The 24,098-nt window shown below is 34.5% G+C and overlaps 1 protein-coding gene and 2 non-coding genes across 5 annotated transcripts in view; 1 reads left to right on the forward strand and 2 right to left on the reverse strand.

Moving 5' to 3' along the window:
- Positions 1–18,168, reverse strand: part of npepps (aminopeptidase puromycin sensitive) — a 302,499-nt gene extending 284,331 nt beyond the window's left edge. For 2 of the 3 annotated variants that reach the window (XM_087272136.1, XM_087272135.1), the window contains exons 1-9: positions 17,898–18,167; positions 12,344–12,428; positions 12,113–12,190; positions 11,831–11,949; positions 6,090–6,197; positions 5,142–5,342; positions 2,031–2,127; positions 1,904–1,937; positions 1,269–1,383 (exon numbers count right to left, since the gene is read on the reverse strand). In XM_087272136.1, coding sequence (XP_087128262.1) covers positions 1,269–1,383; positions 1,904–1,937; positions 2,031–2,127; positions 5,142–5,342; positions 6,090–6,197; positions 11,831–11,949; positions 12,113–12,190; positions 12,344–12,428; positions 17,898–18,167 — 1,107 coding nt within the window. Of the gene's footprint in view, positions 1–1,268; positions 1,384–1,903; positions 1,938–2,030; positions 2,128–5,141; positions 5,343–6,089; positions 6,198–11,830; positions 11,950–12,112; positions 12,191–12,343; positions 12,429–17,897 lie in introns of all 3 variants that reach the window. The other variant, NM_001164027.2, reaches the window with a different exon arrangement.
- A 3,290-nt stretch (positions 18,169–21,458) lies between these two features.
- Positions 21,459–21,756, reverse strand: LOC147834687 (signal recognition particle RNA). Its single transcript, XR_015503183.1, has one exon.
- A 796-nt stretch (positions 21,757–22,552) lies between these two features.
- LOC147834688 (signal recognition particle RNA) lies at positions 22,553–22,850 on the forward strand. The gene has a single exon (XR_015503172.1).
- Positions 22,851–24,098: the final 1,248 nt, after the last annotated feature.

Consider the following 24,098-nt stretch of genomic DNA (forward strand, 5'->3'; position numbering starts at 1 on the left):
TCGCACATTGCGGTGAGCAACTTAATTTACATGGATTTATTTATTGATCTCCCAAGTTTTGACATGCTTGCCAGATGTTTGGGTGAATAGACATGTAATGGATGAAGAAAGAACTCTAATTATGTTAAAAATACCTTAATTTGTTTCAAAAATTAATCATTTTCTAATGGCTTTAAAATGACTAATGTGGGAAAAATTATGACAATTTTTATTTTGGGGTCGACAAAAAAACTAAAGCTTATCTTTGATTGCGAATCGTTTCTCATTAGTATGAAAGTATGGATCAATGATCACTCTTTGTAATGTTCCCCAATCATGGCTTTGATGCTTTTTTTTTCAAGTTCATTACAAAAAAAGGTTTGTTTAATGAAGACCGACTTCTAGAAGCAAAGTCATATAAGTTAATAAACACACATTTCTGCTTTAAACTGTAATTTTAATTATTCATAAACTTAATATAATCTGCACTCTACATGTACTACAATTTACCCTAATTTATCAAAAGTAGTGAAAACTGTGCAATAACAAACTTGTAAATTACACAGCATTCTTTGACTGTAAAGATCTTTAATACCACACGTTATAACACATAAAAAAAAAAAATTCTTTTGAGCACCAGTGGGGTCTTTTTAAGCAGACGTTTTCACACACACACATCTATTGTTAGCTGCAAATGTGAGAGAAACACCAGCTCTGCAAGTGCAGGATGTAAGTAAATTTAGCCAAGAAAATGGACAAATAAGTTTACACAGCAGCATTTAGAGTGAACAGTGCTGACCTAAAACATTGAAACCAGCACTCTTAAAGGGACATTACACAAAAACAAATTCTCAGCATTTACTCACACTCAAGAGGATTTAAACCTTTTTGCACTTCGTTCTTCTGTTTGTTCCAAACCGATTTGAGTTTTTCTTTTTTCTGTTGAACACAAAATATGATATTTTGAAGAATGTTCAGAAAAACAGCCACTGACATCCATAGTAGAAACAAAAAATACTATGGAAGTCAGGGGCATTTTTTTCCAACACTCCTCAGTATATTGTGTTCAACAGAAAAAATGAACTGGAATCAGTTTGAAGTCCAAATAGAGCATGAGTAAATGACGGAATTTTCAATTTTGGGTGAACTACCCCTTTAAACACACAAGTCATACTTTTTAGTTATTTGCACTAAGCCATATCATGACTTTAGCATTTATTTTGATTAATCATGCAGCTACAAAACTATATATGGCACACCAACCACACTGAACATCTGAAGGCACTTACCATGGTAACTAGATTCCCGAACCACTGATGTGCCAGTTCATGACCGACTACAAGAGCGACCCATTGGCGGGACGATGCACACGAATTCTTTGGGTCAATCAGCAGCGCTGTCTCTCTATGAGAGAACAAATGCAAAATGATAAAAGCAGCGAATAAAAAATGCATGACTACAGAACAGGGAGCATAATGTGGCTCATACTGTTAAGGTATGCTGGGGATTAACATGCTACCAAGAAGGATGAAAAATTAATGAAGCTCTCCTGAACAGCATGCTTGCAAAAATAAAAAAACACAACCCAGCAAGCATATGTTGTGTTTAAAATAAGTCTAATAGACATCTAATAGACATCTAAACACAAATGGCTTGGGTTAAACAAGGCTAAATCAGTGAAAATCTAAAAGATGTCTAAAAACTACACCATTAATCAGGAATGAATGACTACAGGTTAAGTCTGTCTACACTGCTTATGTGGTTACTAGTCTAGTTTTGGACAATTCTTAGATGTCTTTTGGGTGTTTTTCGGACAGCCCAAATTTAGCCTTGTTTTCAGATTGCTTGGTGAGAAGGTTCTGTATTTCCATGATTACTAATAAAGTCACGGGTTTGCCATTTAATTGTTTCGTTTAAAACTTACCTGTAAGTAACAAGGCCCCAGTTTTCCATGGCACCTACAGGACACAAGAGCAGCAAAAGTTAAAGCAGCCAAGCATAATAGACAATGTTTTAAATTCTGAGAGATGTTTAAAAAAAATGACACCAACCAGCAGCAAAATCAGCAATAGCAATTAGATCAATTTTAGGCAACGGATAAGGAACACTGAAATAATCTTTGTAGAACGGAAGGGTCTTTGTGGCAACCTGAAAGAAAATAAAAGTTGTTTTAAAGGTTAATGAATGTCAAAACCAAGGTGTTATTGTATCATTATTATCTACTCCTTGCTGTATTTATTATAATGATGTGACCAACCATTTAAAACTATTTCATATAAAGGGCTTTAAATTGCATTTATTTAGACCAAGTAAAGAAGCACCAACTACATGTTTTCAATATTAGACAACAGGGCTGGGCGATTTGGCCTAAAACCTAAATCTTGATTAATTAAACAGTTTAACTCGATTACAATTTAGAAAATAATTGTTTTCTTTTTTTTGCCCTCATAGTTCACTGACAGGTTTTGTACAGTACATATGCTTCCATATTATAAGTGAGAGATTTTTGAATGAACTGTAGGATGCATTACTTGATTTTAAAATAATTGAAGGAAACACACACCATCTACTATCTACGATTATTCAATAAACATCAACGTTGAACAACTGAGATTAAAACACACATTGCCTAAAACAAACTTTTCTTTAAAAAAAAAATAACAAAAACTTTCAGAAACAAAATCCATTATATTCAATGTTTTTTATGATAAAAGCAGAAAACAAGCAGAATCTCCTCTAAATAAAATAACTATAGTATATGTTGTAAATAATACTTTAAACAGTGCATTTCTAGCACCTTCTGTAAACAAATATTTTAAATGTAAATAATAATTTTAATGTAATGGAAAATATGGTGTCTCATGCCTCATTCACACTAGCAGTGACTATGTAGCTGCCTGTCGCTCTGGGTGGCAATCTGCTGCAAATGCAGGTCTGTGTAGGTCTAGAGCATGGGGAATACAACCAGCACAGATCACAGAGCTTGCATTATGCGTTGTCGTGATGTGTACTTGAGCAGGTATGTGCCTATGTGAAGCCTGCACTAGACTACACGCGTGCGCTTAACACAGAAGTGTAAAATAAATCAGAGCGGGGTCACATGACTCCACACATGGTAGGAAAAGTACGAGAAAAAAAGTTGACCTGAAAAAATTTGATCGATTATAGGTACTGAATGTTGATTTTGATTACTTTTCGATTAATCGCCCAGCCCTATTAGAAATAATCAATTATGGATCAAATCCAGAATGGTCAGTTAATTAATAATTAATATATTTATAAAATCATTTTCTTACTATTAAAAAGTTTGTAACAGGTTTCCCAAAACTGCATTTATTTATTCAAAATGTCAAAACAGTAACACGTTGAAATATTACAATCATTTAAATTAATTTGATGAATTTAAAACTACTAATTCCTGCTAAGGAAATGATAAATTTTTAGTACTAATTTTCAGAAATCACTAATTTAATCCTCAATAAACTTTTTTTCTGACGTGAGAGATGAACAATTCCTTCATGGTCACATGGGTGAGTGGGTGAAGGACTGCTATAAAAAGAGTATAGTCATGGAGAATCAATGACTATTGTTAGCTTTGGTGGTTTGCTAGCTAAAACATTTGCTGTCCAGTTCTGAAAACGCAATTATTAAAACACAATTTAAATAGACATTTGAATTATGAAATAAAGCCAGTACATTTTCTAATTTATCTCGATATTTATCAACGAACCATAACTTTAGTTTGACACCACATTTATATTTTGAGTGGTGAAGATGGCCTCCTACAAAAATGAGACATTATATTGACCTTATTCTAAAATGCGGAAGTGCGCCTGTTTTCGTGATTGTCTTAGAACTTCCGATTCAGTCGCCTATGGGAGAAATGACTAGGAATAATAAACGGCAGAAAACGGTCAAACTACTTGCTCTACAAACAAATGTTTGCATGACTACACAGACCAAGTAGAATAATATAATAAGAAAATATCAAATTGCAACATCAAGCAGCGTAATGAGCAGTTTTTAACGTCAAAAAATTAATGGAAGTGAATGAGACCGGAAGTCTCAAGCCAAAAAGATTGAAATGGCAGCGCCCACTCGTCGGCGGAGAATAAGGTGAATTAAAAGTGTGGTAATTGTTTTTGTTTATCCTATTAAACACAGTAAAAAAACTAGGTATTGTCTTTGAGTATGCCCTCCTATTTGATAAGCAGGTTAATGCAGGGGTCAAATTATGCTTTTTGTAAGCTGAGATTACTGGCCAAAGTCAAAACCTTTTAAACCCCTGCTGAATTGGAGAGAGTAATACATAAATGTTTTATCTTCACGTCTGGACTACTGCAACTCAATATATATAGGTATTGGTCAATCCTATATAAATCGCTTACAAGTGGTCCAAAACGCAGCTGCTAGACATCTTACTGGCACTCAGAAATTTGAGTATATTACCACCCTCTTACTCTCTCCACTGGTTGCTGGTATGTTTTAAAAAACTTTTTGTATTTAAGGTTTTAAATGGTCTGGCACCTTTTTATTTATCTGAACATGAGATTGCTAACATATCTGCTAGACGTTTAAGGTCTACAGGCCAAAAATTGTTAACAGTTCCCAGATCAAAGAGACCGGGCTTTTTCCATTGTGGGACCCAAATTGTGGAACAATCTACCTCTGTCAATTAGAATAATCTCTAAAGAGTCTGTGTTTAAGAGGAAACTGCAACTTCACCTTTTAGAAAAGGCTTTTAATAGCGGAGTTATTTGAGTTGGCTGTTTTCTTTTATACGTTTAATGTATTGTATGTTACTGTATGTCAACAACTGCTTTATAAATAAATCAAGTATTGATTACCATTTGCATAATCACAGTATTCTTTCAAATTCAATGGTTAAACCATGGTTAGTGTAGCAATGTTTTTAGGATTTATCTCTAGTAAAGCCACTGTTAAAGTTGGACTGAGTGATTAATTCAATGTCATTTACTACAGATTTACTACTGATCACAGAACCATGTTTGCCTGACAAGATGTGCATGAGAACCGTAGCTTTTGCTGAATCATCATCATCTTAATTTTATTTAATTTATCATGCAGCTCTAGGCTCAGATGTTTGTAAATATAAACAGATTTTAAAATATCCTGGGTCTCACAGACTGTAGTTGTCATACCTCTAGTGCAAATTTCCCTTGCTCTGCCTTTCCAACAGGAGTATACACACGGACTGTCACACCATCTGACGACTGGCTCTCCACAAAGTCATACTCGCCAATGACAAATGCCACTAGATAGGTGGACATGATGGGTGTTGTGGCAAACTTCACCTCCACCAGACTCTGATCCTCTGCATATGGCTTTCGGTCAACAACATTCTTCAAAGAAAAGGAAACAATAACACATATTAGGATTCAAATTTACTTCTTAGATAGTTCACCCAAAAATGAAAATTGTATCATCGTTTACTCACCCGCAAACTTTTCTAAAACAGTTTGAGTTTCTTTCCTCTGTTGAACAGAAAAGCAGACATTTTGAAGAATGTTGTATAATGGTTGCCATTGTTTTCCATAACATTCATAGTCATATTTAAAAATGCTAATGGCTACCAGTTTCAACACTCTTCAAAACACCTTCTTTTGAGTTTGACAGAACAGAGAATCTCCTAAAGGTTTGGAACCACTTGAAGGTGAGGAAATGATGAGAAAATTCACATTTTTTAGTGAACTATGCCTTTTATGTCAAACTAAAAACAGTGGTTAGTTCAAATTAAATGTTATTCTGGCCACACTGTGGAAAGAACATTTTTTGACTGACATGCAAAATGACCAAACAACCACTTTATAATTAGATTTGATCTCTTAACTTATAAATTAACAGGCCAGTGCTAGAGCACATTAGATAAATAGAACAAATTCAGAGCAGACAGATGCAACTGGCACACATCACAGGGTGAAAAAGTGTCATGATTCAGAGAATGGACATCAGCTAGAGGCGATACAGCACCTCTGGGTCTTTGTTAGATAATGCACACATCTGACAGTAATGCGAATCAAGCCATTTTGGGACATTTGCTTCCTGAGGGAAGGACTGTTAAAAATAAATAAATAAAAACTGACACATACCATATTCGACAAGGCTACTCTGTCCTTTGGGACGATGAGGGTGATGTCAAAAGTGGCTTTGATAGCTGGTTCATCCCAGCAAGGGAAAGCTCGACGTGCATCGGTGGCCTGGAGCAGGTGTGAGACAATGAGAGAGAGAGAGAGAGAGAGAGAGAGAGAGAGAGAGAGAGAGAGAGAGAGAGAGAGAGAGAGAGAGAGAGAGAGAGAGAGAGAGAGAGAGAGAGAGAGAGAGAGAGAGAGAGAGAGAGAGAGAGAGAGAGAGAGAGAGAGGGAAGAGGAAGAGGAGACTCAGGGTAAGTGTGGCTGCAATGATTCAGACACATGCAGACATGCATCAAATTCTGATTATTTTTATTTTTCCCCCCAAAAAAGACAAACTGTCAAGAAGACAGCTGTTATCTATCTATCTATCTATCTATCTATCTATCTATCTATCTATCTATCTATCTATCTGTCTGTCTGTCTGTCTGTCTGTCTGTCTGTCTGTCTGTCTGTCTGTCTGTCTGTCTGTCTATCTATCCATCTAATTAAATACAATTTGTAGCATACTAGATTTCATTCATTCATTTTCTTTTCAGCTTAGTCCCTTTGATAATCTGGAGTCTCCACAGCAGAATGGACGGCCAACTTATCCAGCATATGTTTTGCGCAGTGGACGCCCTTCCAGCTGCAACCCATCACTGAGAAACATCCATACACACACATACACTACGGATGATTTAGCTTACCCAATTCACCTATTCCACGTTTTTGGACTTGTGGGGGAAATCGGAACACCCGTAGGAATCCCACGCAAACGGGGAGAAGAACATGGAAACTCCACACAGAAATACCAACTGACCCAGCAGGGGCTCGAACCAGCGACAGTCTTGCTGTGAGGCGATTGTGCTACCCACTACATCACCGTGCTGCCCATACTAGATATTATTTAGACATAATATAAATTCATAAATAGCACAAGTTTGTTTGAAAAATGATAGCATGCAGTGCAAAACAATACTGATAACTTGTCCTGTAAAAATAGTCAAGTAACAGAAATTTTATTTGTATTATTTAAGAATTTAAAGAAATTAAAGAGTCGTATAATTAAAAAAATCCAAATAAGCTTAATGAAAATTGCTGCAAAATATAAAATTATAAAACAATTAAAAACATAAGTGCTCACTTGCAAAACCAGAAACTTTAATTCATTACTTCAGGCAAAATAATGTTTAATTTAATTTATTTTTAGCTAATTAATTTTAGGAAAAAAATAACTTTTTAAATAAAAATTAACGTAATTTGCTAAACATTTTTGCTACATTTTGTTCTGTATTTCAAACAAACCGTCATTCATTCGTTCATTTTCCTTCTGCTTCGTGCCTTATTTATCAGGGGTCGCCACAAGGGAATGAACCGGCAACTGTTCCAGCATATTTTTTTCACACAGCAGATGCGCTTACAGCTATAACCCAGTATTAGGAAACAACTATACATACTCATTCACACACACCCTTACATTACGGCTAATTTATTTAATCCAATTCAACTAAAAGCGCGTGTCTTTACACTGTGGAGGTAACCAGAACACCCGTATGAAACCCATGTGAACATGCGAAGAACATGCACACTCCACACAGAAATGCCTACTGGCCCAGTTGGGACTCGAACCAGTGACCTTCTTGCCGTGAGGTGACAGTGCTAACTACTGAGCCAACATGGCACCCAATTATTAGCAGTTAAATCCAAAACCATGGCATAGAATTAGGACTGTATGATTAATCGAAATCGAATTGCAATCGCGATTTGAAACGTTGCGATTAGCTAAATTGCAAGAGGCTACGATATTAAATATATATGTATTATATAATTATAGAGCAAATGCAAGACAACTGTCTTTACTAGGCAGTCTTATTAGCGAATTAAGTGAGCACACTTTCGTTCTGCCCAATCAGAATTTCACAAACGAACTGTGCGGAAAGCCCACAATAAAAAAAATTAAAAATAAATAAATAAATAAAAAACAGGAAAGTGCAGACAAGTGGGATTTCCGCATCTGCCGCTTCAGAAGCATTCATAGATGAATTTTTATCAAAGAAAAACAGCATGTCGGTAATATGCGAATATTTTGGTTTCAAGGTCACAGACACCGAACAAAAAAGGTAAGAGCTAAGGTAAAGGTAAGAGGTAATGTGTAAGAGCTGTCACATAATCGTTGCCACAGCATGAGGAAATACAACAACCAGCACCAATCCTAAAAATCCTTATATTTTTAGTATTATGTCTATTGTTGGTTTTATGTGACATTACATTTAGTATATTTTATCTTGCATCTTATAATTTAGTATTATGTCTATTGTTTGTTTTCTCTCTTTTTATATTGCTGCTGGTCTCTGTGAGTTACCAAACAAATTTCGTTGTACAACTACAATGACAATAAAAAGTTCTTTACTTAATTTACAAAAAAAGCACCACAGGCAGCTTTATGAGGAGTGTCTTGCTAAAAAGTCTAATAAATTAATTATATATATATATATATATATATATATATATATATATATATATATATATATATATATATATATATATATACATATATATATATATATAAATAATATATATATTTATAATAAATTGCTAGTGACACTCAATCTAGTAGCTAGCAACAGCAAAGTTCAATTTCAGAGTTGTTTGTGCCTGTTTGCACCATAACTCACTACTGTTTGCTCTAGAGAAAATTGTTTAATTTCTGAATGTTTACAGTATAAAAAATTTTGAATAAAAGTTGGAGTTAGTTATCTTTTCAGTTCTTTTGTAATTAATACTCACTGCATTTTAGCAGTAAGAAGGTATGATACAGAATATTTAGCTGAAGCTTGACTACAACATTAAAATCGCAAATCAAATCGAAATATCTGTCCGGAAAAAAAAAAAAAAAAAAAAAGGAATCGCTATTAGATATTTTCCCCAGGAAAACATTTTTATTTAAATAGTGACAAAAAAGTGCTACAACTTTACTACACAAATTTTTCTAAATATTAGTTATCTATTTGTAGTTTAACACACTTGCAGAGCAAGACTATAACACTAGTTATTTACTTGAACTTTTGAAAATCCCTCATCTATGTTGGTCAACTAAGATTATCAGCTAAATGCACAACAGCATGTCGATTACATCAGCGAAAACCAAACATTTAAGCTTGGCAAGGCATAAAAATGGATGTGCGAGATCAATGCATTTAAATTTTTTAGTGGCAATGCAGCACTTAACCGAAAGGGCAAATTACATTTTCAATCAACTCCCTCATTCTGGCTCTGGGCCAGGAGCGCTTCCTTATCATTAAGCCCTGATTAACTTAACTTCAACCTAAAGCTCAAGTTAAGAGGCTAAACTTTCAGTTAAATGTCCCTTTCTTCATTCCAATCTATGTAATAAGCATAAATACCTAAATAATGACCTTTTTAGTGGATTTATATTATAGCACATACATTATTATAGTCATGATAGCACTTTATTAGACACGGTCTTAAAAAGGTTCTCTCTCTTTTTTATTAACGAATGTACTTCTGCTTGACTCCAATATAAGTTCCGTTTAATAAATGACCTGTTTTTCGTTATATGTAAATAGGTATTAATAACTTGTATAGGTCAGCAAAGCTTTTTTTTTTTTTTTAAATCAATACTTTTTTTCAGTAAAGACACATTAAATTGATTAAAATCTTTTGTAAAAAACTTATTACTGTTCCCCTTGATTGCAAACAGAGCCATAATTTAAATAGACAGTTCACCCAAAAAATGAATATTTCCTCACCATTTACTCACACTCATGTGGTTCTAGACTTGTATGAATTTCTTTCTTCTTTTGAAGTTAGAAAAAATAAATAATATTCGGAAGAATGTTGGAAAAAAGCAGCCACTGATTTCCACAGTAAAGACAGTGTTGGATAAAGTTACTTTTGAAAGTAGTGCATTACAATACTGGGTTACTCTCCCAAAAAGTAACTAGTTGCGCTACTTAGTTACTTTTTATTGAAAGAAAAAGAGTTACGTTACTTAATTGAGTTATCTAATTCAGAACTTGCAGGTATTTTTTTTAAACAGAGAAGCTCTGCATTTAACGACACACAATATATCCTACACCTACATTTACCTTTAAAAAATTTTTTAAACAACTTTACCTTCTGAGAACTTCCTACATACCCTATATACAGATTAATGAAAGTTTAAAGCGATGGGTTGGCTACTTTTGTCTTTTTGTGTTTTAAGTTCAGTAAAATCACTGTCCATTGAGACTATTTACTTGTTTATCATGTGCTCAAAATAACGAGAATACTTCCATCACAGAAATGTAAGACTCTGCCATCTAAGTTTATGTCTGTTCCCGAGGAGAGCTTGATTTCTCATTCAGTGCGTTTCAACGCTATAACACAAATTTTTAATTCAGCAAACAAATTTTTAATAGTAGCTCAAGTTACATTTTTTTTAAAGTAATGCGTTACTTTACTCGCTAATTAAAAAAGTAATATTATTACATAAATTTTGTTACGTGTAATGCATTACCCACAACACTGGTAGGGACGAAAAATATTATTGATGTCAATGGCTGTTTTTTTCAACATCCTTCTGTGTATTTTCCTTTGTATTCAACAGAAGAAAGAAACTTAAACTAGTTTGAAACAAGAGGATGAGTAAATGATTCATTGTCGGGTGAACTGTCTCTTTAATACCACACTAAATGCTGAAATAATGGCTGTAAAAAAAAATCAATGACTAAAAAAAAAAAAATTCACAGAATTACACCATTTTTAAATGGTCTTAAACCAACAACAAACCAACCTATATTGTAATATTTTCAATTATATTTTTTCTAAAAGCTAAATGCAGTCTTGATAAAGTAACTTTAACCAAAGATCAAGTTAAAAGTCGAAATGTCCCTTCTAGGCTAAGGCCGGTAAAAGATTCTGACGGTATGATAACCTTCGATAAAAATATCATGGTTTCAAGGTATTGTGATTACTGCTCTACAATATATTCTATCTAAAAGTCTGGGTAGAACAATAAAACTTTTTTCCCTCTGAACAGAATATATTTTATTTTGAGAAACATTTAAAATATTTCGAAACAGTAAACATTGTCAGGTTAAACAATTAAAATTATTCATTGACTTCTGCTGTCTTCATCTTCATCACAACAGCTTTACACACTGTTGTCCTAATTTTTTTTAAATATAAAAAAAACAGAAATCAAAAATCTTACATATACCATAGGAATGGTATAGCAGAAAATGTAGGCTGTTTAAAACCTTGACTTTTCCAAAAGCGTGGTATACCTTGAACACAGTTATCCTCCCATGCCTTGTCCCTTCCATATTCACATCTATCATCCAAGCATTCATACTTAAATAAGGCATTTTTAGTAGGATCTATTATATCATACACAAATTATTATATTCCAGATAGCACATTATGTAACAGGGTCAAAAAATAAGGTTTTCTCTACTATTCACAAATTCACTTCCACATGTCTCCATTATCAGCTCCAGTGTAATAAATTGCTTGTTTTCCCTCATCTGTAAGTTGCTTTAGATAAAAGCATATGTTTAATGACTTTGTAAACTCCTTTTTTTAATCAAGATCTCAGAGGAGAGTAAGTGACTGAGTACAAAAAGCGAGACTAATGACAGAGCTAAAATAAACAGTGGCAGGGAAAGTGAGCGAGCAAACATGAAAAAAAAAAAACGCGTTCACTGATATGAGTTTACCTCAAACTGTGTGACGGCAGCATAGCGGACTTCACCCGAAGAAGAGTATTTACTCCTATAGAAGCCTTTCATTTTGTCATTCAGCTCTCCAACAAAGTCTATTTTCAATGATCCCGAACCTGAAAAACAAGAAGTTCTTTTTTTAAAAGGCACATAACATAGAATGCCATTCATCTATCGTCAGGAAGCTGTTGAAGCCAAGTTCATGCGACAATAAACTGACTATAGCAACTAATTACACTGAGATTGTTGACATGAGTCTCGCAGGTTACACTTAAGTACCTTTTTGCAGAGTGCTGGGAAAACATAGGGTCACCTTCTCATCCTCGTTCTGATAGTTAAATCCCGTAGCGTTAATTTCTAAATGGACGGAGAGAAAATGAGCACAGTTAATCCTAAAAATAAAACAGACTATAAAGCATTTAATGCAGGTCGAACCTGCAATCAGGCAAAAGTCGAGCAAATACATTACTAATGTGGATTACAGTTGGTTTTTCAGAGTTTGGCACTCACCTTCCCCCCCGTCAGGCACAAAAGATGCAGTAATTATGTCTATATCAGCACAGTTCATCACAATCTGGTTTGTCCCTTGTGTAACCTGTCAAAAACAATGACAGAGAGTTCAGATTTAATGTTTATATGATCCCATTTGTTTCACGATCATGATTTCATGACTTTTGGTGTGCGATTTCCTTTCTAGTAACACTTCACTGGCTTTTGCAAGCTTGGTAAACCTTCCTTTGTTTCACACTGTATCAGATAACGGCCATAAAAATGGAACAATCTCACATCACCTACATACAATAGAGCTGCAGGAAAAAAGTTTACAATCAGTGCAGAAATATTTTTTTTCCTGGTTCAGTTAAAGCTTTTTCTCTGAAGTAGAAAAGAAAGATGGTATGCATTGCTTTTTTATGTTTAGGGTCAGTGAGTTTTTTGTTGTTAAATAAATGAATATTTTCATTCAGTAAAAACACATTTCAATTGATCAAGAGTGACAATAAAACTTCTAAATCATACATAATTTTCCATTTCAAACAAATGATGTTAGGCAGTTATTAAAGAGAATGTTCACCCAAAAATTAACTTTAATTCTCCCTCAAGTTCTTCTGTTGAACACAAAAGAAGATATTTGGAAAAATGCTGGTTCACCAACTTCCACAGTAGAAAAAAAAAGTCTGTGGGTGCCAGCTACATTCATTTTTTAAAATATATATTTTAAAAAAAGCTCTGAACACAATGTAGCTGTTTTTATGCCTGTGCCTTTTATGCTAGTTCTCCCCACCCAGCATGCCCACATGTCTTAAGAGTTTGCCTCAATATGCCTCCATCATATAAATAGCACAGTGACAGACATGAAGGAAGCAGATCTCATGTTACATTTGTGAGAAATACTATAGTAGGAACGTTCCCAATGATTATTTGATGTATTTGTTGTGAAGTTAAATCAAGCCTTTCTGCAGTGATGAGTCACACACAATGTTGTTACAAAGTTCATGCACACACACACACAAATACACACACAGTGCATGTGTTTAACATTGAACTGTTTTTGCATGGCAAATGTGACAGGCTACACGTTAATGTTCAAAGCTGTAAGGATATTTATTATGCTAGGGTGCTAAATAAACCTGATGTAACTTCCACAAACTGGGATTGAAGTGTCTTCTTTTTTAATTGTACTGACAGCTGACTGTGGTGATAAAGACAGTAAAATCGCTGTAATTCAATACAAACATGCACTGTTTTAAACTTGTAAAACTCATTCTTGATGACATTTGATGATGATTGATGATCACAGAAAGCTGAACAGATCTTTTTATCCCATTTGCTTTGTGCACGACCCTTCTTGTTGATATGATTATACGTTTTACTGCGGAAACATGTTAATATGTGCCTGTCAATCAATTCGGTGGGCAGGGAAACCACACTCCTACACCACATTACGGTGGGCCTCAGAATTGGATTTAAGATTTGGATCCTTTTTTAAGGTCAGAAATTTTTTTAAAAAAGAGACACTGTTTTTATATCGCTCCAAATATATCTATGGACACACTATACCTACACACGGTTCTGTGCAAACAGCTTCCAAAAGTCATCATAAGTGCCCTTTAAGCAGAACAGTCAAATTAATATTACTCTGAAGGCTGAAATAATAGCTGCTGAAAATACAGGACTAAATAAATAACATTAGCTTAACACATCATATTTCTTATAATAATATTTCTAAGATCGTAACAATGTAACAACCACAAATTTTTAAGTCAAACCCTGTGTGACTCAAGTGACCTTGTGTTGGGATCATCCACTTCAGTGGTTTCATCTTTGCTAATATCGCAGTGCATAAAATTTCCCTCTTCCTGTTTTGTTGTATGAAATCTCCACAAGTACGAGCAAATACTACATGCACGGAAAAAAGCACCGCCTGAATATCCTTACGGCTTTGCTAAGGCTCAAGAGCCATCTCCTGCTGCTATGAAATTCTGACGTATGCAGATGTAATCAGATTATAAATAAAAAGAACAACAGTTTGCATGGCCTCTTATGGGGCAATAGGCTGTTTAAGACTGCATATGTTGCATAATGCTGAAGTGAAACTTTCCCGGGACGATCAATAGCTTTCAGGATCTCACCTCCCCTCATAAGGCTGGTTTTCACAGGCGAAAAGAAACAATACAACCCAGAGTCAGTAAACATAGCATTTTAATTATTCCTCAAGCAGACTATCAGCACACTTCATTTACGGTGAGCTGGATCCTACATAATGAACCCATTGTGTTTAGAGGCTTGAATCTGCCAAGGTGAAGATTTAGAGAGCACATGTGGCTTGTTGAAGCTGGATGTGACTTGGATGCGATTAACACACTGGGTAAGAGCAGTACACTATTTTAAAGCCATCTTTCCAGGAACGATGGTCATAATGGGCATGGCATTGTGGGAAATGTAGTTTATCTCTAATAAGTCTTGGCATCTAGACAACATCAACTGCAAGGCGACTTTCACAACAGTGCTGCATTACAGAATGGTACAACAAGACCAAACGTGTGAAGCCGCTGGTCTATAAAAAGGCACTGCAAAATATCTTGCGCAAAGGGCAACGCTAGGGGCCGGACCACAATTTCATCACATCTGGCCCATATTTACTTCGACCATCTTTTATTTCTGTTTACAGGATCAACCACAGCAATTCACCCAGTAGTAACTGCTGTGATTGTGCTGATAAGATGCACTCATAAAGATGTGTAAAACAAAATACATATATGTGGGTGTGTGTGTGTGAGAAAGATAAGAGAAAGCGAGAAATATATAAGAGAGAATATAGAGAAATAGCATTTTTAGAAATATCTTTTTGCATTTGTCAAAAGAAAGAAACTCAAACAGGTTTGGAACAAGTGAAGAGCACATAAATTATTTTTTATTTTTTGGGTGAACTAACCCTTTAAGCATAACCATAAGCCATAAATTAATAAGACACTGAAGGCTGAAATTTTGAGAGAAATACATTTATTTCTCTCTCGAGACAAACAAACAAACAAACAAACAAACACAAAGGAAAATTAAGAGACATTTTCAGTTTCTCTGGACTTAATAGGCAGGGTTTGAGTAAAATGTTAGTACTTGTTTGATTCTAAAACATCTAATAACATTTCTTCCAAATTCCAAATAAAAGCTTTGCTATTTGGAGGATTTTTTTTACATCAGAAAACCACTGAAATTGTCAGTTGAATGTTATATGTTATATTTATATTAAATATTTTCATTTGTTGAGATTGTGTTAAAAATCTGGGTTTTTCCAACTTCTGTAGTTTGATTTTAAGTTGCCTTAAAATGAAAAGAAAAGTGTGAAAATATGACAATTTTTTGGCATTTTATGCATAAAAAGTTCTAAATAAGAATTTTTTTAATAAATTTCATCAGTATCCTTAAAATTTTTTTTTTTTAATGTTTTATATATATGAGCAATTCCAAGCAAATGTCAACCTTACCTTTAAGTTTTCACCAAAATAGCGAAACCCTTTTTAGTTTTTTTGTGTATAGGCTTTTATTTTGCAGCACTGCAAAAATACTCAAAAATGTCTCTGTAAACAATTTCAAACAATTATAATTGATTTACCAAAGTTACACAAGTGCCAATAACACATCAATAAATGGAAAAATGTGAAATAAAATGAAATAAATCCCTTATGTTGTTCATGGAGCCAACTCTTATTTGTTTGATTATCTTTGTGTCTTTTGGGCAGTGCAGTTTAATTCACAGAATTTCTACAAAGTATGATGTATCCTATAAACTCGCACACTTTTTTAGTCACATCAATAACACATATTTATTTTCCTTATCTAAAACATAAAATATGTTTATAAACTGATATTTTTCTGATCCCATAACTCTGTGGTTAGTGGTTTTAGGCAATATAAACATGTTCTAATATAATGTTTACATATACTTTTTCTGTGACTACTGCAAATGTCACATCCATAATGCTGGAATTGCTCATACATACTGTAGATACATACAAACATATTATATATATATATATATATATATATATATATATATATATATATATATATATATATATATATATATATATATATATAAGCAATTCCATTCAAATGTCAACCTTGCCATAAAAAAATAATAAAAAAATAATATCTTAAATAATAATATATTAAAAATAATATAATCACCAAAATAATAAAACAGTTTCTTGGTTTTTTGTGTGAGCACTGAGCAAGTATTTTACAGTACTTTGAAAATTCTTAAAAATGCATCTGTCAATGTATTCAAACTACTACTCTATTTGATTTACCAAAGTCAAACAATTGGCAATTTCACATCTGTAACATCCATAACGGAGAGATGTCACATCCATAAAAACACTTTTTCACCATAAATGTGAAAATATTAAACTAAATAAAACCAATAATTTTTGTTTTATAGAGAGCCAACTTATATCTTATTGATTATCATTGATTATCATATTAATTTTTTTTGGGTTGTGCAGTGTAATTCACAGAATTTCTACAAAGTATGTTGTATACTGTAAACCCGCAGACTTTTTTGTCACATCCATAACGCATGTGTATTTACCACATTTAAAGTACAAAACATGTGTACAGATTAATACTTTGCTGCTCTCATAACTCTGTGGTCAATTGTTCCAGAAAAAAATATAATCAAATTTCAATATAATGTTAACATATACTTTCTATGTGAATTTATGTTTTGAGTTTTTACTGCAAATGTTACATCCATAACGCTGGAATTGCTCATATATATATATATATATATATATATATATATATATACATATATCTCATCTGTAGCAAAGTATTAAAGACGAGTGTCTACTAACTATGTTTCCAATTAAATTGCATTTTAGGTGGATGAAATGTATATAAATTAGACTTATGCATGCAAGACACAGGAACAAAATTAAAGTTTTAATAAACCTCGTATTCAGACGCGTGGTAACGTGGAAGTGTTTTAATTTAGCCCCAAATTAGTGTTTCCTCAGGCAATACACTGTGATTATAGTAAGCTACAAAGTATCATGCAAACTGTCAAGACAGGCTGAGAGTGACTCAGGAGCTCGTAGACACAGCTGATTCACTGTCTCGGCCAGAGTACGTGAAAACTATCACCTGGAAGGAGGATAAATTACGAAATTTGTATGTGTATTTACGTGCTTTATGACAGCAGCTCTGCAAGCTAACGTGGTTAGCAGTGTGGCGCCAGTTAGCGCTTTAGCTTGCGGGGCAACAACAAACTAACTGCTTAATTCCCTTTATAGTGAGAGTCAGACTTTCGAGAACAGCAGGTTGAAGTATTTAACCCTAAATAAGCATTTTGAACATGCCGGAGGAGGGAAATGCGAGAGGCGTAGAGTGTAAAGTCGCTCTCTGGGTAACTAGCAGGTAGCTCGTTAGATTAGCAGCACAACACAGTATCAGCAGTTATAAAAACGCAAAGTGCAGAAAAACAGGCTTAACATGAGCATGGCATGACATCGGGGCCCAGAGCAAAGAGGGCAGATGGGCTGCAGGGCATCGGGTTCAACATTACCTCCACGGCTGCCTCCAGTTTGCCCTCGAAGGTGAAGTCGACGAGGTCGGGCTTGAGGCGCAGCCCGTAGTTGACGGGGTAAACGTCAGTGGGCAACCGCACGAAGGGCCTCCGCTCGGGCATGCTGAATAATGTCGATACGCTGGAGACCGAATTAAAACGGACTAGGAGTCTGCTCGCTCGGAGAGTCAGAGACACGGGCTTCGCTATTGGAGTCGGATTGCGGGGTAGGGCTAGCCGTATGACTGACAGAGACACCCGACAACTCATGAAAAACAACATACAAAACGCTGGAGATGGTCCTCGTTGTGCCCCGCCCCCTCTTCGGTTAACCGCGTCCGAATCGTTATTTGGGTTCGGAGCTTTTTAGTGAATCGGTTCAAGTGGCTCGCAAAACCGGTCTAAATGATTCGTAGACCAATCCGGATCGAATGAGTCGTTTAGTAATCGGACTGATTTATTTAGTTTTCCGACAAAAATGTACTTTTAGTCATCTATATTATTAAAGTTTTAGTTGACTAAGTATAAGATTTTAGTCGACTAAATCTACTAAATTCCAACAGTTTTGTATACATTAATTAAATATGTCTCTTAATTGTCCAATTACTCCTGAAAAAATCAGTAAAGCTCTTAATATCAATCAAATTAGGTTTGAACATGCATTACAGACATTTTCTTTTTTTCCTTTGTCTTAACAACTAACCACACAAAAAGCTGCAGGTCAACATGCTCACTGTAAACAGCTGACACACATCCCCCTTATTCTGTTCTTGTTTATGTTGAAGACATAACCAACTGTTGACATAAATACTGTCCAATACAGAATTTTTAAAGGGACCGTTCTCCACAAAATTAAAATGTAGGCTACTGTTACTCACTCTTGGGTAACAAAACAATAAAAGTCTACATAACCCCAGTGTCCAGGCCAAATACCCCACATCACTCCTTAACCATCATGGCCCCCCAATCATCCCCATCCACTGAATTGGCTGTATCACTGTCTCTCCACTCCACCTATAGATGTTGTGTGTCCTGTGGCTGCCCATCGCATCATCCAAGTGGATGCCACACACTGTTGTGTGGAGAGACCCTCCTCTCAGGATTGTGAAGCGCTTCGGGTGTGTGGCCATGCACAATAAATGCTATGAATACATATCACATTACATAAAAAATATTTTAAAGAATGTTAATAAAACAGTAGATGGCACGCACTCAGTTACATTAAAAGCAATACTTTTCTGGTAACACAATTTGTGTATTTATTTGTAGATTCAAGTGTAATAAACCATGAATGAGAAACATTGCCCCTGCTTTTTCGTGTAGTTTTTATTTATTTAATATAAAATTTTGCTATTGCTCTGTAAAAATAAACCATAAAAACTATGACAAATATATTCTTCAATAAAATGAACACTGATTTATAATACTGAAGATTCCCGATCTGCCAAGAACCCATAAGTAAGTGAGCTAAAATGTTTTGGAGTAAAGGTATTGGTCAAATCTGTGAATTTTTCCAAATCCCGTGTCCGCCAGTTTTTTTCACAACTTGAAGTCACATTTCTGCTGATCAGTGTGGCACGAAATGCAAAATAATTTGTTTTCTATCAATAAAATATTAAATAGGTGTTTTGATAAATACATCGTTTTTTTACACTTTTAAAAACATTTTCAGCGACAGGATTTTAATATTCTATATTTTTTAATATTCTATAATATTTAAGTGCACATTTAAGATCTAAATACCTCTGATATGTTTTTATGAGCAGAATCATGCAAGAAAATGAACTGGAATACTGGTAAATTTAACAGCAATGTGTGGCTGAAACGTAATTTGCCAAGTCATGACGCAAATTTAGCTTAATCCGCTGTGAACGGATTGTTTTAAATGAGCTGTTCAAAAGAACCGATTCTTGGTAATGATTCGGACGTCTTGTCACCGCTCTCGCGTAGTGACTGAGCGAGAGAACAGAAATAAAACATCTGGATGGGAACAATGCTTTCATTTGGGTGTGTAATATTACTGTAAATCTATAGGGGGTGTATTACAGCCCATGATTAGATTTTCATTGATATTTAAGCTGTTTTTATTTACGTGTAGGCGGCAGGCCTATTCTGTGGACAAGAAGAGTCTTGATGAAGAATCATCAGCAGTTAGAAGTGAACATTCAATGTAAATAAAAAATATATTTATATAAAAAATGTATCGAAATTTGAAACAACAAAATTTACATCAGATATTATTATGAAGATGTCTTCGTTTCTGCAGATTTTATTCCAAGAATCAGCTGTTATAAATTATACTAGTGGTAACGTTTCCTCATTGTTTCATAAGAGCTCAATCATCAGGAACCACTGTGTTAATTTTGTTTAGTTTCCTGTATATGTCTTAATTCTAACATTTAATTAAACATATTATTTTTCACCAAATTGTTAAGTTTCATTTGCCAGCAAATGAAATGAAAGTCTGAGGCAGACTGACAAATCCAGTCTGAGAAACAATATAAAACACAATGCAATGAGATTGGAAACTGGATAAATCAAACGAAGTAGGCTTATCAGTGTCATCAAAAACATCATTTAAAGATGACATCTTCATGTTTGCTCTTTTTACTCACAATCAGGCCATATTCGCCATACAATACTATCCGATTGTTAAGTGGTGACGTGTTGGTGATGTATGTAATACTGTTTCCGGGTCCAAGCCGCCACTCATTTGAGTTGAGAAATTATTCGTTTTATGATCCCTTTTTATTCATATCACACATTAAAGTTAATTTTATTTAAAGTCATATAGTGTACATAATCTCTGAGCTTGCTGCATAACAAATACCAAAATTTTAACAATTAGTAAAAAAATGAATCACTTTCTGGCCATCAAATATTAGGCATGGACATATATATTGCGATCGTGATTTTCGAAAGTATTAAATTGCTTTGTAAACCTTTATTATTACCATTTCATGAGTCTCCCCATACAGTTGAATAGAGCGCTTGGACCCGCAAGCCGCTTCACGTGACGTCACACTTAACAGGCGGATACACAAAAAATTGCTGGGTTAATCAACTCAATTTTGGAATTCAAACCAACTGCTGGTTAAAAATTTGGTCCTATGAATTGAATTCAAAAAGTTATTCTTCTATGATTAAATTTATAGGAGCAAATTTTTAAATGTCCACATATGACCCAATCTTGGTTTAAATAACACAGCATTTTAGGGAAGTTTAGCTACTCCCGACAAGATCTCAATGTGTTGTTATATATATATATATATATATATATATATATATATATATATATATATATATATATATATATATATATATATATATATATATATATATATATACTGTTTATTACTGAAAAGTCAGACTGGACTCTTTTTATCTAAGAGTTTAACGGTAATTGTTTAACCTTCATTACTTAGTATGGCCTAGTTTCATAAAAGTTAATATAACTTGAAATCTGAATCGATTTATGGAGTTTACAAATAAAATATCTTAATTCTAGAGTAAATCACATTTTAACAAGATTATTTATTTTTAAAGATATAAAACAAAACAAAAAAAATGTAATAGTCTGCGTCTCTCAGGCTGCACTACAGTGTCTATTCTCAGGTGCGATCCCACTACTGATCGGCACGGGGGATTTGACCTGCTCCGTCTCCGGCCTGGGCCGGTTCACCCCTCCTTAAACTACCTGGTGGTCCCGAGCTCCCCCAGGAGCACCATATCGATACCGAACTTACTGCGGACACCCGATCAACATAGTCCACTGCAGCCCAGAAGCCCAGAGCTCAAGCGATTCGCAGCTTCAGCCTCCCAGTAGCTTGGATTACAGGCGCGCGCCACGGACCCCGCCGGGAGTTGAGAGAATCAGAGCTGTGGAGAATCTGATCATCACAGCGACCTCTAGTGGAGGAAAACACAATGCTGTAGTAAAGTTGACTTTATTGGCCTTATATGGCGTTGAATAAAAAATCATGTGGAGTAGACTGTATAATTGAAACACATTTGTTGTTTTACATTGCCAAACAATATCACAGTCATTACTGATGTGTGCAATTTTTTTAGGCCCAACTGTACTTTCGGTCTCCCCCACATGAAACTATTTGTTTATGGTAATTCTATAATTTCTGCTTTAATTCAACAACTAATGTGAACAAATCACCTATTTCGTAATAGGTTTTCTACAGCTACATATATTATGGTACAATTCATTTAATGTAGTAAAACTAAAGTATACTACAGCATTTATTACATTTTATCATTTAATAATACTCCAGTGTGCTGCAGCATTTATTAACAAAGATTTGTACTAACATATGCATTATGATAAACTTTTCTATGGTTCTAAAACACTTTACAATTTACTATAGTGTTTTTTTACCATTTGGATCCATGCTGCTTTTTATTTTTATCCAATGTCATAATAAGGCATCAGTCAACTTTACTTCATCATTCAGTTTTCCTCCACTAGAAGTCGCTATCCATTTCCATGCAATAGGCTATATGATAGTTAAGCTAAATCGACAGTTGTCTTCTGTTTACATTATACGAAATTATCATTTCAAAACTTTTCTTCATTATTAAGTTTTCCTCCACTAGAGGTCGCTGTGATGATCAGATTATCCACAGCTCTGATTCTCTCAGCTCTTGCCGGGTTCAGTGGCGCGCGCCTGTAATCCAAGCTACTGGGAGGCTGAGGCTGCGGATCGCTTGAGCTCAGGGTGTCTGGGCGGCAGTGGACTATGTCGATTGGGTGTCTGCACTAAGTTCGGTATTGATATGGTGCTTCTGGGGGAGCTCGGGACCACCAGGTTGAGTAAGGAGGGGTGAACCGGCCCAGGACGGAGACGGAGCAGGTCAAAGCCCCCGTGCTGATCAGTAGTGGGATCGCGCCTAAGAATAGACACTGCAGTGCAGCCTGAGCAACACAGAGAGACGCAGACTTTTAGTTTGTACATTTATTTTTTTTAATTTAAAACCAACTATAAAAATGAACATAAAATAAACCATCTCTGAATTAAAGTGATTCAATCTATGATCAGTTGTATTCAGTTTACTTCTGGTCTAGAAATAATAAAAAAAAACACACACACACAAAATAAGGTGCTGCTTTTTGCCCTTTGTTTGTGGTGAAAGTTTTAATAAAGGCTAATATACAGTTAAAATGAAATAGTGTACCTGATTTCAGTTTGTGCCAGGGGAGGTTCCAAGTGCTGGCCAGGGATGGCCACGGCCCCGTTCTTCATTGACAGCACACACACAACTTCAATAGACAGCAATGACAATTTAATATTTACCTTAAGGTACATCAATAGAAGAAGCAAATAATATTGTGGCTTAAAAAGAAATATGGATAAATTATATTATTAGAGTCTGTTTAGTGAGTGTGTGTGTATAATAATGTCTTTTGTTCTTTTGCTTGTTTAATCTTCATTCAAATTAATTTTCATTCATTTTAGATATGGCATTTATTGTATGCTGTACAATAAATGTATGTGAAAAATAACAGAAAATTTATTTATACATATGAAAAGTTTGTTAACTAAATATTGATTTTTTTTTGTTTTATTGAATTGGAATTTATTGACTTTTTAGGAATTAATTGCAATATTTCAAGAGTAATTCATTAAATGAATTAAAATCATATTATTTTATTTACCGGAAATAAAAATTTACATTACACTGAATTAAAAAATTTTTGTGAGTTTGCCACCCAAAGATTTTTCGCGGCCTCCTCTGGCCACCCCTAAGAAAATCTGACCAATTAAATGAATGATATTTCAGGTAAAAACCCTTTTTTAATGTTCTGCTGAAAAAGAAAGTCACTTACATCTTAGATGGCCTGACAGTGAGTAAATTGATAGAAAATATATAAAAAAAATTGTGATTTAAAACTGTAAAGTGAAACCTTAATATTGCTGTCCATGTAGTACATAAGCTAATAAATGAGTCTGTGTGCCAAAATGTTATGCTGGTAAATCAAGAGAAAATATCTGAAGTGAAGAACTTTATTATCCATCTTAGTATAAGAGTGTTTTTATACTTTAGACCACGGATTTTAAGAAAAGTCAGATTTTAGCCTCATTTTAAGTAAGGACATCATTATAATTTAAAATAGCTCCACCATGCGGTCATCGAGTCATCGTATAAGAGAAAAACTCTGTATTTTTCGGTAACTCAGATGCACTCGGTAGG

This window comes from Danio rerio, chromosome 11, assembly GCF_052040795.2.
Source record: "Danio rerio strain M-AB ecotype USA chromosome 11, GRCz13ab, whole genome shotgun sequence".
Classification (NCBI taxonomy): domain Eukaryota; kingdom Metazoa; phylum Chordata; class Actinopteri; order Cypriniformes; family Danionidae; genus Danio; species Danio rerio.